The 16,662-nt window shown below is 42.6% G+C and overlaps 1 protein-coding gene across 2 annotated transcripts in view; it reads left to right on the forward strand.

Annotated features, from left to right (window-relative positions):
• kif7 (kinesin family member 7) overlaps nucleotides 1-16,662 on the forward strand; it is a 75,069-nt gene that overhangs the window by 26,258 nt on the left and 32,149 nt on the right. For both annotated transcript variants that reach the window (XM_034189359.1, XM_034189368.1), the window contains exons 11-12: nucleotides 4,454-4,609; nucleotides 16,217-16,422. In XM_034189359.1, coding sequence (XP_034045250.1) covers nucleotides 4,454-4,609; nucleotides 16,217-16,422 — 362 coding nt within the window. The remainder of the gene's footprint in view (nucleotides 1-4,453; nucleotides 4,610-16,216; nucleotides 16,423-16,662) is intronic.

The following is a 16,662-nucleotide window of genomic DNA, read 5'->3' on the forward strand; positions in this document are numbered from 1 at the left end:
AAGTAAGTGGAATGAAATTTAGCTTAATCTAATTGGTCCGCTGATGGTTTTCGAAGTTAGTTGAAAAGCTAATCTGCTAACAAAAAACTTAGCTTCACTAATTGGTAGTTAGTGAATTAGCGGAACTGTGCCCACCACTGGCTATATAAGGTGCCTTTTGCACCTCTAGATGATATACGAGGGCTGTCAATAAAGTAACGGTCTTTTTTATTTTTTTCAAAAACTATATGGATTTCATTCATATGTTTTTACGTCAGACATGCTTGAACCCTCGTGCGCATGCGTGAGTTTTTCCACGCCTGTCGGTGACGTCATTCGCCTGTGAGCACTCCTTGTGGGAGGAGTCGTCCAGCCCCTCGTCGGAATTCCTTTGTCTGAGAAGTTGCTGAGAGACTGGTGCTTTGTTTGATCAAAATTTTTTCTAAACCTGTGAGACACATCGAAGTGGACACGGTTCGAAAAATTAAGCTGGTTTTCAGTGAAAATTTTAACGGCTGATGAGAGATTTTGAGGTGATTCTGTCGCTTTAAGGACTTCCCACGGTGCGAGACGTCGCTCAGCGCTCTCAGCCGCCATCGTCAGCCTGTTCAAGCTGAAAACCTTCACATTTCAGGCTCTATTGATCCAGGACGTCGTGAGAGAACAGAGACGTTTTAGAAGAAGTCGGTTTCAGCATTTTATCTGGATATTCCACTGTTAAAGGAGATTTTTTTAATGAAAGACGTGCGGACGGGTCCGCGCGTCGGGACGCAGCCGCCGCGACGCAGCCGCCGCGACGCTCCGCCACAGGAAAAACACCTCTGTTGAAAGCCTTAAGGACAAGTTGGAACATGTCCTGCCTGTTAAACAATTTCTCATATACTCACTCCACTGGAAGCCATCAAAAGCCGCCTGGATTTTACAAATGGTTATCAACACGGAGGTGTTTTTCCTGTGCCGCCACACCGCGTCGGCTGCATCCCGACGCGCGGATCCGTCCGCACGTCTTTCATTAAAAAAATCTCCTTTAACAGTGGAATATCTGGATAAAAACTTCTCTGTTCTCTCACGACGTCCTGGATCAATACAGCCTGAAATGTGGAGGTTTTCAGCTTGAACAGGCTGACGACAGCGGCTGAGAGCGCTGAGCGACGTCTCGCACCGTGGGAAGTCCTTAAAGCGACAGAATCACCTCAAAATCTCTCATCAGCCGTTAAAATTTTCACTGAAAACCAGCTTAATTTTTCGAACCGTGTCCACTTCGATGTGTCTCACAGGTTTCGAAAAAATTTTGATCAAACAACGCGCCAGTCTCTCAGCAACTTCTCAGACAAAGGAATTCCGACGAGGGGCTGGACGACTCCTCCCACAAGGAGTGCTCACAGGCGAATGACGTCACCGACAGGCGTGGAAAAACTCACGCATGCGCACGAGGGTTCAAGCATGTCTGACGTAAAAACATATGAATGAAATCCATATAGTTTTTGAAAAAAATAAAAAGGACCGTTACTTTATTGACAGCCCTCGTACAGTGTTTTTTTTTTTTTTTTGTCATTGTGATCCCTTATTTATTTATTTTACATTTTGTCCCTGTACATAGCATCAGTGGTGTGAATGTAGGCATGTTCTTGTTAAGATGTGAGTTACGTGACATTAATTACACAGGTGTTACACAGGGAATAAATGAGCTGATTAGTGTTTCGAAGACTTTGTACATGAATTTGCAGTTACACCCTGTGCAGCTTGCATCATCACACGATCCTCATGTTGATGGACAAAATAGACTCATTACGGTTGTCATGACAAGCAAGTCATTACCTCTGTTCTTAAATGTTCTTTTATTTTCAGTCTTCTGGCTTGAAGGTCACTTAGTGAGGTCATGTTCAGCATATGGCTGCACTAATCAGTACAGACAAAAGAAAAGTATTTTATTGTACAGATTTCCATCAAATCCAGAAAGACGGGCTAAGTCATTAGCAGTACAGTGGTCCCTCATTTATCGCGGGAGTTACATTCTAAAAATAGCCCGCAATAAGTGAAATCCTCGAAGTAGTCAGCGTTATTTTTTACAATTATTATAGACGTTTTAAGGCTGTAAAACCCCTCACTACACACTTTATACACTTTTCTCAAACAGGCATTAACATTTTCTCACTTTTCTCTCATGTGTAAACACTCTCAATGTTCAAACCTTAGTAGAAAAATAAGACAGACCTGTTTTCAGGCCCAAACATTTTTTTGAGAAATAAAAATAGAACGTTTTCCTACAAATAATTATGATGGCTTTTAGAACTCCATCCATCCATCCATTTTCTTCCGCTTTATCCGGAGTCGGGTCGCGGGGGCAGCAGCTCAAGCAAAGCCGCCCAGACCTCCCGATCCACACACAACTCCCCCAGCTCCTCCGGGGGAACCCCAGGGCGTTCCCAAGCCAGCCGAGAGATGTAGTCCCTCCAGCGTGTCCTGGGTCTTCCCCGAGGCCTCCTCCCAGTGGGACGTGCCCGGAACACCTCTCCAGCGAGGCGTCCAGGGGGCATCCGGAAAAGATGCCCGAGCCACCTCAACTGACTCCTTTCAACGTGGAGGAGCAGCGGCTCGACTCCGAGCTCCTCCCGAGTGACCGAGCTCCTCACCCTATCTCTAAGGGAGCGCCTAGCCACCCTGCGGAGGAAACTCATCTCGGCCGCTTGTACTCGCGATCTCGTTCTTTCGGTCATGAGCCAAATCTCATGACCATAGGTGAGGATCGGAACGTAGATCGGTAAATCGAGAGCTTTGCCCCCCTACCCAGCTCTCTCTTCACCACGACTGTCCGATACAGCGACCGCATCACTGCAGATGCTGCACCGATCCGTCTATCGATCTCACGCTCCATCCGTCCCTCACTCGTGAACAAGACCCCGAGATACTTAAACTCCTCCACTTGAGGCAAGGACACTCCACCAGCAGCACTTCTGGTGGTGGTGGCTTTTAGAATTAACAAATTTATTTTTAACGATCAACCAACGAGGTTGGACACATAAGAAATTATTAATAGTGACTGACCAGTATTTCACAGTTCCTCTGATTGCGCCTGTTCGTCCTGGCGCCGCTCTTTTTCCACTGAGTCACACCTCGGTGCAGGTGTCTTTTTCTGAGTGAAGAACACAGTTATGGGTAGTTGTTGGTGCTCTTTTTTCTTCGGGGCGAGAAGATTCTTATAAACAGACACGCAGAACACAATGCGCGTGCTCTCCCTTCACGGTGCCGCGACCGGCCTGCTTGATGAGGATGCAGAACAAAATGCACTGTAAAAAAAAAAAAAAAAAAAAAAGCATGCAAAACTGTACTAAAAAAAAAATCTGCGAGCCCGCGAAAGATGAACCGCGTTATAGTGAGGGACCGCTGTAATGTCCCAGAATATTGGAGCAGCCTTCAGCATTTTCAGAATATTTATTTTAAATTTCCTTCATGGCAAGATTTACTGTTTTGTGTGTGTGTGGGTGTGTGTGTGAGAGAGAGCTTGCATGCTCTGGTCAAGTTGTGTTTGGTCCACGAGAAGGCCAGTTGTAAGGATGCTGTATCTCAACATGTGACCATTGTGCTACTTTTCTTTCTTAGCTTCACCAGCTTAGTGTCCAGTGTATTGCAGAGATTTGCATTCTCATAGCAATGAGCCTTTCGGATCGTTTAGGCTCAGTGTTAAATAGGGATACAGAGGGAGCCTTCTGTCTGCATCCTGCATACAATTCATCCATATTTGTGTCTGTTTCTGAAAACATGCAGGGACAGAATAAAGGAAGCAATACTAGTGGTAATCTTGGGGGCATTGTAGCCCAAGTTCAAGCGAGACACAACCTTAAAGCAAAAGTACCTCACAAAGAAGGCTGGTGTAATATTTTACACACACATATATATATATATTTTCTTGCTGTGAAATATCTAGTGGCAGCACAGATGACCACCATCTACATCACTGCCAACTCTTTTGTTTCTTTTGCGATAGAAATAATGGTGATGATGACTTTCTTAACATTTAGTGTTGTCAGAAAGTTTCAAGAGGCTCTGCCATGCCAACTAGTGGATGTTTTAAATATCCATGTAAAGGACATATAGAAGTATGTGGGTGGCAGCATTTATACCATTTAAAGTGGACAGAGAGCTTTCTGTATGTAAGTGTACCATATCTGGCCCCTATATGTGCACTGAGCGAGGGTGTCCAGTGTCTCTTTTGCCCATGAATATGGTAAGATTTGAATCTGACTGCACAGGTCTCTACTTGACAGCTGACACATCCATTCCATCTGATTTGACAAGAGCAATATATTGCTAAACACATTGGAGAATAAGATGAGAAAGTGTGGTAACAAGTTGCGAACATACAGTGACTTAGACTGTGTCCAGTCTCCTGCTGACCTCTATCTAGTTGTGATGATTGAGTCACTTGAAGGTACAGAACATATATTACATTAGTCTTTCTCTGATCTTTGTGTAGCCAACTGCAGTTCTGGGGACACCTCTGCACGCGAAAGTTTGAAGTGTTTCGAAAGTGTTTCAGAGTGGGGCCTACTTCAGGCGCAACAGAAGATCAGAGAACTATCCATCACCATTCGCATGAAGGAAGAACTAATCAAGGAGCTGGTGAAAACAGGTGAGGACTTTATATTCTCTATGACCTTTGTTACCTACCTCAATAAGCATCTTGAATAGTTTTATTAATACAAACTATAATGTAATTTATGCCAGGAATGCATGGGTGCTAGTTGTCCGTCAAATGAGGGAAATCCGTCAAAATCGAAATTCAGTTTGTCATTTCTGTCACAAGTTGTCAATTGCTAAGTTAAAAAACTATTTTAATGCTTTACTTTGACACAAATCGATTGAAAACCAAAGAATTCCGTAGTGTTTTGCAATAATGGAGGTCGCCGTTACTGGAAATAAAACCGAAGCGAGTTGATTTGTTACACGAGCCGTGAAGTGGTTGCATTTCGAAGCGACTCCATCACCACGCCCTCGAATACAATAAGGTAGGTATAGCACATGGGTTAAAGTTCTCCGTCACCACAACGGATTTCCGTCATTTGGAAAATTTAACCACACATACTCGCGCGCACGTGGTGTCATGTGTGTTTTGGGGCCGAAATATGATACTGTCACTGTCAAAGCAACATCCCATTCTTCGCTAATCAAAGCAGCAGCAATGTCAGCGTGGATGGCACCGCACCGTGGAGGAAGGGACTGTGTGAATTTTCACTCCTCTCCGCTTGCCATGAGCCACGGTCCTTCTCCTCCCTGTCTTCGTGGGAACATTGGCAGACCTTCCCCAAGTACAGCAGGTCGTGGCTTTGCTTTGAACCAATGAAGCATTGATCCGACTCGCTGCTTCAATGGTTTGTTGTTTTATTTCGCTTTATCTTAATTTTGCCCCGCTAAAACCCTAAAGAGCATATATCTGTGAGTAATAATTACCTTTTTTATGTTAAACCAACTTGTTATGGTCTTCTGAAACAGTTGATAGATGTATTTTATAAGTTAAAAACGGGACTGATGCTAACGCGTTAGCATGTCTATGGCATTTTCAGTCTTAAAGTTAGCATTAAGCTGTTCGCATCTTAGCACAGTTTGTGTGCATTTGTTTTCTGTATAATAATTAGGCTCAGCATTTGTTGTTGCAAAAGAGTCAGATGTATTACGAATTGTAATTTTTTTTATTTATGTTATTTATATATTAATAATAATAATAGCAACAACAATAATAGTAATAATAACTAATAATGCTACAATACAATTTTAGAGAAACAGACAAAAAGATCCTGATAAAGCACAACAGAAAGATAAAACCAACTAACAATGAACATAAATATAGAAATAAATGTTTCCTGTGAACACCTAGTGACTCTTATGCTGCGTTTACACCGGGCGCGACGCGAGCGACAGCAGCGACAGGTTGCCATGTAATCCCTATGGAATGACGCGTTTTGGCGCCAAGTCACGCAGCGCGACGCGATAGACGTGAGTGAAGCGATTTTGAATGATTGGCGTGTTTGTGGCGCAATATTGCGTCGCATCACGTCGCGTTGCCCTCCTCCTTAAGTTGAAAAATCTGAACTTTTTCGTCTCGTCGCGCCGCGATGACCAGTCAGGGACTGCATATGTAGTGACATGGAGATGTCTGGAGTTTGACTGAAGATGTGAACATGTCCTGTATCTGGTAGCAGCCTGTGAGCAGGACTTATGTCTCTTTTGTCCTTTATTTCACAATTATGACAGAGTTTTTGGAGCGAGCAGCAGCCCCGCAGCAGCGAGAGCGGAGTTTCTTTTTCTTTTTATTTTACGTGTACGCGCAAGCGAATCGTCCATGGAGATTATTTTACTTATTAACTACACAGATGTATAATAAAACAAATGGTGACTGGTTTCTAAACACAATTATGACAGAGTTTTTTGAGGAAGAGTGAGCAGCAGCCCCACAGCAAGCAGCTGAGTTTCTTTTTTTTTTTTTGTCTTATGTGCGCGCACGAGCGAATCATCTGTGGAGAATATTTTATTAATTACCTACACAGATGTATAATAAAACAAATGGTGACTGGTTTCTAAACTCAATTATGACAGAGTTTTTGGGGGAAGAGCGAGCTGCAGCCCCACAGCAGGCAGCAGAGTTTCTTTCTTTCTTTTTTTTAATTGTTTACATGTGCGCGCGTGAATGGGACAGGAGGTTCTCAAACTGGGTCCCGCAGAGGCGGAAGGACCGCTGAAAGCGGCCGTCATCCAGACGCAGCTCCTGCAGCAAATAATGATACACCCTGAATTGGGAACGTCTCATGACGTTTGTCAGCTTTCCACAACAACTCACTCCATGTGATCAAGGTCCGTCATGTTAACTTGACTGACAACCGGAGCCGGCGAGCGGAATGGAAGCTCCTCCTATTTGATGACGCACCGGGGCGAATTTTCGAAGCAAAAGCAGAGCGACACACCGGACGATGGTGGCGCGTCTGTCGCCACGCGACCCCTGTGAATTTGTAGCGTCTGATCGCGCCCGGTGTGAACGCGGCATTAAACCTCCACTTCATCCCTGTTTTATTTAAGTTTAATGCCAATTTGTTTTGCTCAAACTACACCTAAGCTGTGTTTTTACACAAGAAACTACACATTTGTGTCTTTTTTCATGAAAATATCTTATGAAAGATCACATATTACACTTTAGTCAGGCCTTTAAAATACTTTTGTGGACTCTTGCTGTAATATGTTGTCAGTGGTTGAGATAGCTGCTGTAGGCATCTAAAAATGCTCATAATTGGGTGAAATCTGATGGAAATCTCTTTGTGGTGTGTTGGTGATGTATGTATGTGCAAAATGAAACAAAACAATACTAATGTTTTTGACGAGAATATAACATCATAACTTTGTTACAAGCTCAGATGTTGATGTTGCGTGATAAAGGCCTTTTAATAATAACTCAAAGAAAAAATGGCAAAACTCACATGTAAGTAAAAAAACAAAACAAAAAAAGATGAATCAAAAAAATAATGGATTACTAAAATAATCATTAGTTGCAGCCCTTGTTTGTTTTACGAGTGAGAGCATTTTACTGATTAAATGTGAATAAGCCAGTTTTGAGGTTCTCAGTGTGCATGTATTTTCAAAACTGGTGACAGTGTTATTTAGTGCACAGCAGAACAACATTGTCACTTGCTTTAGGCCCTAATTTTGTATTTTATTGACTGTACAGCCAGCAACACAGCACCCTTTTGGCGCATTTACCAGATTAGAACCGATGAAAATACTACAGAAGACTAAGAATTTTTACTTGACAGTTTGAAGTGAGTTTTATTTGTTTCAGAGGGCTTCATACTCATTAAAATTCACCAGAATATACAAAATTTGACTTGCTCTTTTCAAAAATTTCTGGCGGAGATCCCCCAGACCCCTCCTAATCAGTACTGTGTTATTACGTCACAGTTTGAAGTGTTTTTTCCTTGTTTCAGAGGGCTTCATACCCATTAAAATTCACTGAAATATACAAAATTTGACTTTCTCTTTTTAAAAAATTCTGGGGGAGCACCGCCAGACCTCCCATAATCAATAATGTGTTTTTACTTCACAGTTTGAAGTGATTTTTATTTGTTTCAGAGGGCTTCATACTCATTAAAATTCACCCGAATATACAAAATTTGACTTGCTCTTTAAAAAAAAAAATTCTGGGGGTGCTACCCCAGACCCCCCATAATCAATACTGTGTTTTTACTTCACAGTTTGAAGTGAGTTTTCTTTGTTTCAGAGGGCTTCATATCCATTAAAACTCACTAGAATATACAAAATTTGACTTTCTCTTTTAAAAATGTTTTGGGGGAGCACCCCCAGACCTCCCATAATCAATAATGTGTTTTTACTTCACAGTTTGAAGTGATTTTTATTTGTTTCAGAGGGCTTCATACTCATTAAAATTCACCCGAATATACAAAATTTGACTTGCTCTTTTAAAAAATTTCTGGTGGAGATGCCCCGGACTCCCATAGTTTGAAGTGAGTTTTCTTTGTTTCTGAGGCCAGCCCCTTCCCCATCAAATCAAACACTTCACAAGTGGTTTAAAGGCTCAGACAAATGAAAAACTCTGAAAATTGTGAATGAACATTGAATATAATATCAAATAGAACTGAAGTCAGATGATCATAAGTTTTAATGACTGTCAGTTTAATCCTGTAGTATTCATGTTACAAATTTATTTTTAATTTAAATTCATTAGATATTAAAAATCACAAGAAACTGAATCATCTGGAACAATGCTAACAGAAGTTACTAGTATTCCATGAATGCATTATTATTACATATAAAATTTTCTAAGATTCATTTGGATGTCTTATACTTTTTAAATGATTCATATCTTCTTGCCTAATATAGAATGAACCATGAAGAGTGCAGGAAATTGTTTTGAGGAAGAATGCATCCATTCGTATGTACATACAGGCTCATTACACGAGTCGAGAACTGAAGAATTTTAAACTACAATACCTGTAAAGCAGTGGTTTTCAAACTTTTTCTTTTGTGCCCCGTTTTAAAAGTGGAAAAACAGTTGTGCCCCACCTCTTGAAGAATTGTTTATCAATTATATGATAATGGTAACTAAAATAGAACCTTTCAGTTGATTGAATTTATCAGATTTTTAGAGACAACACTTGAATTAGCTAACAGCTGTCCCAGAGGACCTTAGCCATGTTCACAATCACCTTTGTTGATGTCTCTCATCGGGACTGGGGACTTCTAATCCGTACATGGCACATTTGTTCCTGTACACTATTCCCACGGCTTGGATGTGCATCCCAGTGTACGGTCCTCCATCTTGCCTCCTGTCCCCCCTGATCGCGTGATATTCAAAGTTCCTTCAAGGTTGGGAGGTCTGTGTTCTTGCCTGCAGTGCATCCAGAAAGTATTCACAGCACTTGACTTTTTCCACATTTTGTTATATTACAGCCTTAGTCCAAAATGGATGAAATGATGAGCTCAGGGGCATCCTGTTTCTACTGATCATCCTTGAGATGTTTCTACATCTTAAGTCCACCTGGGGTAAATTCAGTTGATTGGACATGATTTGGAAAGACACACACCTGCCTACATATAAGGTCCCACAGTTGACAGTGCATGTCAGCGCACAAATCAAGCATTCAATTCAAAGGAATTGTCTGCAGACCACAGAGACAGGAATGTCTCAAGGCACAAATCTGGGGAAGGGTACAGAAACATTTCTGCTGCTTTGAAGGTCCCAATACGCACAGTGGCCTCCATCATATGTAAATGCAACAAGTTCAGCTCCACCAGGAGGACAACCATCTCTGCAGCAATCCACCAGACAGGCCCGTATGGTGGACTGGCCAGGTGGAAGCCACTCTTTAGTGGAATACACATGGCAGCCTGCCTGCAGTTTGCCAAAAGGAACCTGAAGGACTCTCAGACCATGAGAAACTAAATCTGGTCTGATGAGACAAAGATTGAACTCTTTGGTGTGAATGCCAGGCGTCATGTTTGGTGGAAACCACGCACCATCCCTACAGTGAAGCATGGTGGTGGTGGCATCAAGCTATGGGGATGTTTTTTAGTGTCAGGAACTGGGAGACTAGTTAGGATTGAGGGAAAGATGAATGCAGCGATGTACAGAGACATCCTAGATCAAGGGTGGGCAACTTGTTCCAGAAAGGGCCAAGAGGGTGCAGGTTTTCTTTGCAGCCACTGACTTCACCAGGTGATTTCACTGATTAATATCACTTTGAGTAGATGGAATCAGTTAATCAGTGAAATCACCTGGTGGTGTCAGTGGCTGCAAAGAAAACATGCACGCTCTTTGCCCTTTCTGGAACAAGTTGCCCACCCTTGTCCTAGATGAGAACCTGCTCCAGAGCGGTCTTGACCTTAGACAGGGGTGACACTTCATCTTTCAGCAGGATAATGACCCTAAGCACAGAGCCAAGATATCAAAGGAGTGGCTTCAGGACAACTCTGTGAATGTCCTTGAGTGGCCCAGCCAGAGCCCAGACCTGAATCTGATTGAACATCTCTGGAGAGATCTGGAAATGGCTGTGCACAGACGCTCCCCATCCATCCTGATGGAGCTTGAGAGCTGCTGCAAAGAGGAAGGGGCAGAACTACATTTTAAACTAAATTTTTATTTCAATTTATTTTCATTTATATAGCACCAAATCACAACAAGGTTGCCTCAAGTCGCTTCACACAAGTAAGGTCTAACCTTACCAACCCCCAGAGCAACAGTGGTAAGGAAAAACTCCCTCTGAAGAAGAAACCTCAACAGACCAGACTCAAAGGGGTGACCCTTTGCTTGGGCCATGCTGCAGACATAAATTACAAAACAATTCACAAAACGAACATACAGGAAATGTTGCCGGTGCACAGGACTGTTTCCTGAACAGATACCACACGCATTTCTGGATGGAGCCACACGTCAGAGAGAAAAGAAATAAAGCAGAATCAAGCATCAGAAAGGCAACAAATACAGTATAATTTGTCAGCATTAAGCAACAAGAAAAACAGAAGAAATACTAAGGTGATCGCCAGCCAGTAGCCCTAAGCTTCACTAAAAGACCCAGAATTTAGATAAAGTTGAGGCCGCATAGAAACATACTGTCAGTATGCTAGCCATATGAAAGGGAAAATAAGTGCGTCTTAAGTCTGGACTCAAAAGTCTGTACAGAATCTGACTGTTTTATTGACGCAGGGAGGTCATTCCACAGAACAGGGGCACGATAAGAGAAAGCTGTGTGACCCGCAGACTTTTTATTCACCTTAGGGACACAAAGTAGTCCTGCACCTTGAGAATGCAAAGCCTGGGTTGGCATGTAGGGTTTAATTAGGTCAGCTAGGTAGGGAGGTGCCAGTCCATGAACAGTTTCATAGGCTAGTAGCAGAACCTTAAAATCTGATCTCACTGGGACAGGAAGCCAGTGAAGAGATGCCAAAATGGGTGTAATGTGGTCAAACTTTCTGCTTTGTGTCAAAAGTCTGGCAGCAGCATTTTGAACCAGTTGGAGGCCCCTAAAGCTGGACTGCGGTAAACCAGAAAATAGAACATTGCAGCAGTCCAATCTAGAAGAGACAAACGCATGAATCAGGGTCACAGCATAAGCCATAGACAGGATGGGATGAAGCTTATATTGTGTGTGTATATATATATATATATATATATATATATATATATATATATATATATATATATATATTTCGCAGGTTAAAGAAAGCAGTCCTCATAATAGCTTTAAGGTGGAGGTCAAAGGACAACGTAGGATCAAAAATTACCCCAAGGTTCCTCACTTTGCCAGTGTGATGTATGACACTGGTTAACTGGTCAAATTGATGCCGATGTCTCACTTGACCAAGAAGCATCATTGAGTTTAAAAGTAGGAAGTTACTAGACATCCAGCTTCTCACTGATGCAAGGCAATCTTCTAAGGATTTTATGTGGATGAGATTACCAGCGGTTATCGGCGTATAAGTGAGTATCATCAACATAGCAGTGAAAGGTAACCCAAAAATGCCGCAATATGTGCCCAAGGGGTGCTTTATAAAGGGAGAAAAGCAGGGGGCCTAAGAAAGACCGCTGTGGAACCCCAAATTTCATGTCACTAAGGTTAGAGGTAGTGTTATTGTACAAAACACAGTGAGAACGACTGGTCAGGTATGACGTCAACCATGCATGGGCACTCCCAGTAATCCCAAAATGATTCTCCAGCCTATCGAGTAGAATATGATGATACACGGTATCAAACGCAGCACTGAGCTCTAACAGCACCAGAACAGTAGTGGTATCTGAATCTATTGCAAGAGAAATCATTCACCACTTTAGTGAGAGCTGTCTCTGTGGAATGATATTTTCTAAAAGCAGACTGCAGTGGCTCAAAAAGATTATTCTCGGTAAGGTAGTCCACGAGCTGCCGTGAAATCACTTTTTCAAGAATGTTAGAGCAAAATGATAGATTTGATATCGGCCTATAGTTTTTCAATACACAAGGGTCAAGATTACATTTCTTAATGGTTTAATCACTGCAGATTTGAAACATTTAGGAACAGATCCAGAAGTTAAGAGTTTAATCATTTCCAGCACATTTAGCGCAAGGGCCACAGGTTCTTAAACAGTTTTGTTGGTATAGGATCAAATAAGCAGGTTGTGCTTTTTGTAGACGTAATGAGTTTTGTCAGCACGCCTAGTGAGATACTGTCAAATTCTGTTAATTTCGGTAAAAGCTCAGTAATGGCACCCGCCTCAATACCAGGGTGTAGTGGCTGGGTTAAAGCATGGGTAGGTAACTCTGTTCAGAAACACTTTTTGTTATATTGGTGAAATGGTCCGTCTATCCTAAAATCAGACGTGTGTAGCAGCTGTAGGATCAATAAAACTCAGACCAGTTTAAGTCCCGCGGTGCGCTCTCAAAAAGCTAATCAGATGCCTTCATGTCTAGTTCTTCCTGCTCGCGTCACCAAGCTCAATGCCCCCCTCTGTCCCTCCCTCCTTCGCGTGTGCACACTCATCTCGTTTCAACAAAAAAGTTCACTTTAGCCCCTTTCACACTTGGTCCACTTCGAGTTGCGTCGTGTGATGCCATGACAATGCCACGTGGATATAACCTAGTACCGAGACAATGTAGCTCAACGCCAGAACACCATGAGGGATGCAAAGGATGAAGTGAATCTTATGCCAAAAAATAAACATGTTGAATTTTTTCTGTGTCGAGCACAGGATGCAGAAAGGAAGTGGTTTCAATGCAAGTCAGGGCAAAGCAACAGTGCTCAACGTGACTGGAAGCCACTCCCTCACAATACAGCGTTACCCAATGCCAGTTTCTGATTCCTGCTGTGTTCCACTGTTCCCAAAGTATAAATCATGCAGGATTATTTTTATACCGTGTACACAATGCAGTAAAACTACACACTCAAAGAGCACAGAAAAAAAAATGCTCAGAGTCCGGACATCTCCAGTCCACTCAGGGACGATTTGCTCACGCGCGCACATGTGAACAATTAAAAGAAAAAAAAAAACTGGCTGGCTGCAGGCAGTTACTCGCTCTCCCCTCAAACTCTCTCATAATTGTGTTAAATAAAGTCCATAAAAGTCCTGCTCACAGACTGATTCCCAGAGACAGGATATGTCCACATCAAATATAACTCCAGATATCTCCACAGTTACTCATGGACGGTTCGTTCATGGGTGCACAAGTGGCTTGCGGTCAAAGGAAGAAAGATAAACTATAACAGAAATCAGCCCTGCAACCCTGCACAAGAACTGCTCTCCTGCTGCGCGCACCTGACGCAGACATTACTGCGTTGTCATGATGCCGCATGAAGCAACTGGAAGCAGGCCCGTTACGTTTAACGGCTCACCCCGATAGAAAGCCAAGAAAAAGAAAGCCGGAGGCAGAAAAGGCTGCGATGAAAAAGGCTTGGGATAAAGCAAGTCTGGAGGTGTTTGCAGGGGTACAAAGGTCAAGGTCTTTAAGGTCCTTGCATTTCTTACCTGAAGTCCCATTCTCAATTTCCAGGGTGCATCTCAGAAGCACACACTGTACAACCATGACAGTCCATAGTGTGAAGATCACTATTGCCTCTAGATTCCAGGTTTGATGATACAACATGCCAATTAGGTGTCACCGTGATGACATAATGCTTTGAGCTTGTATTGTACCATGCAATTTGTACATAAACAACCACAACAACATGTCACTTCCAGAAGACCACCTAATGATGTTCCAGCATGGGTGGAAATGTTAGACTCCACAGAAATGCAAGGGATTACCCAAATATTTCAGAGATCACGATGAAAAAAAATTTTTTTAACATGTTGAAAATTCAGTCTCAGCAGAAACAAGATTATGGCACAATGGTGGAAGGTCCAAGTTCACCAGGACACCTTTCTAGACCCTTTTAAGTTTTACTTAGAATAAGGACAAGGTATGAAACATTTAACTTTAAACCTCTGTGACACCTTGACAGTTTAGCCAGCATTTGCAGAGCATATTAAAAATGCTGGCATACGCTGTTGTACATCTAATAAGTTATGGGTAAGTTTTGTATGAGTTAAGAGCATGTTGAAGTATGCTGGTATACATTGTAAAAAGGTGAATACGGCCAAATATTTTGGGCATGCACAAGATTTTCGATGTATGCCAGCGTATGACTCATGTTCTGCACACGCGGACCATAAGTTGTAGGTAAATTTTGCAATTGTTGACACACGTTTCTTGTAAGTTACTAATAAGTCGAACTACGTTCATTGATGCAGTCTATTAATTGGCTGAAAAACTGAAAGCTGCAGTTCAGACTGTTTCAAATATTAAACCATTCACACACGGAGTAAATGGTAAGTGCCTTCGGCTGCTCCCTTGTTTTCATTCGAGGTAGCCACAGCACGAAATGTGGCAGGGGTGGGGTTCGAACCGGGAGCCTTCTGCAGTGAAACCAAGCACACTAACCACTTGGCCACCACCCCTGCACACACACAGAGTAAATATAAAGTCTTAATCTGACCTGTTTGTTTCAGTCTGATTCATCATCACAGCCTGACAAAAACATATCCACATAAAGTGTCCTGATTTTGGAAAATGGCGTCTGAAAATACTTGAGTTTCTTGTCGTGGCTGAAGAAACGTAGCATTTTAAAAGAAGTCCCTCTGTGTTTGTCTGCTCCCAGTACATTTCTCAGCCTGAACCAGAGGACACTGACGCTTTGTGCCACATCAAGACAGTTAACTTATTTTAAAAGTCAAAAGAGTCACAGCGCCTCATTCATTCACATCAGTGTTTACCACAGGCATCAGTCATTTCTTCAGTATACTCCATGCATTGAAAATAAATCCCATGATCCACCAAGACAAAAATAAAATAAAAAAATTTAAATTACTCTGCTTGGCCTCCGTGTGGAACGGAGAGGCAATGCGACAGCGTCCGTGTGCTCGATGATGTGCTTGCCAATATTTACGTGTTCCTCCAGCCAAACAACAGGGTTCTGCCGATGGTGGAAGCGCAAACCAAGCCAGATTTAACCATTCCGACCCACACCATACCATGCAGTACTGACCCGGACCACTCAGTGGAAACGGGGCTGTCAGCATACGCTGGGTAAATCGACAAGGTGTGACAGGGCCTTTATGGATGTTAAATGTGAAAGAAGGAAAGGGGCTTTAATTATGGTGGTGAGACCTGAATGTCTTTGGTATTAGGTCCCTTTTGAGCATTCTTGGATATCTTTGGGAAGATTTTTTTTTTTTTTTGTCAAATGAATACTTACTTAGGGAGACTCGGATAAAAAGTATCACTTGCACTGTGAGGGAATGTCAGCTCCACGCCATGTGGTTCACTTCCCTGTGTGATCAGTGCACAGGTGCCTCAGTGTTTTAGGAACCCAGCCACTGGGAAACTGCCAAGTGGACTTCCAAGTATTATGTGCTGCAACAGGTAGATGGCTACATTGGAGAGGTATGGATGAACCCGTTGTTTGTTTGAGTTGTCATCCAGGACCCAGGGTGGTTCTGTCATGTGGATGTGGCAACATGTGACACCATTGCATGCTCCTAGACCTGATATGATTCATCTGCACTCCCTGATAGCTCTACAACCTCAAGGGTTGGCCTCCTCCACAGCTTGAGAACCACTGCTGTAAATGTTACATCTGTCTTCCAAGCCCTCCTTCATTGACTTGTTTTCAGTTACAGAATTTATGATTTTATGGTAAATAAATTGTGTGCATCTGTGTGGTATTGTAGGTAAGGAAGCTCAGGCCCTGAACAAACAGTACAGCAATAAGATTACTGCTCTGGAGAGTGAAGCTGTACAAGCACGGCATGAGCTCCAGGAAGCCCAAAGACAGCTACAGGATCTGGAGAAACAAGAGCGAGAAATCAGTACAACAGATAGAAACAGAGTGCAGGAGTGTCGCAGGAAGATCGCTGCTGCTCAGAGCAAAGTTCAGGTATAACTGCCACACCTGTGTTTTTGTGCATGGAAATAGTGATAGCTAATCAGTGATAGATTCTGAAATATATTCATCCACGGGATGGGTGTCAACTTTGCTATTTATCACGTGATTGGGACGGTACGGGATTAAAAATTTACGGGAGCAGATGGGAGAGGGAACCAAGGTTTTAGGCAGCGAGCTATCCTGCTGTCATTTGAGCGGTCAATTTTTGAAAAAGACGCAGAAAAAATAGCG

The sequence above is a fragment of the Thalassophryne amazonica genome, chromosome 2, assembly GCF_902500255.1.
Source record: "Thalassophryne amazonica chromosome 2, fThaAma1.1, whole genome shotgun sequence".
Classification (NCBI taxonomy): domain Eukaryota; kingdom Metazoa; phylum Chordata; class Actinopteri; order Batrachoidiformes; family Batrachoididae; genus Thalassophryne; species Thalassophryne amazonica.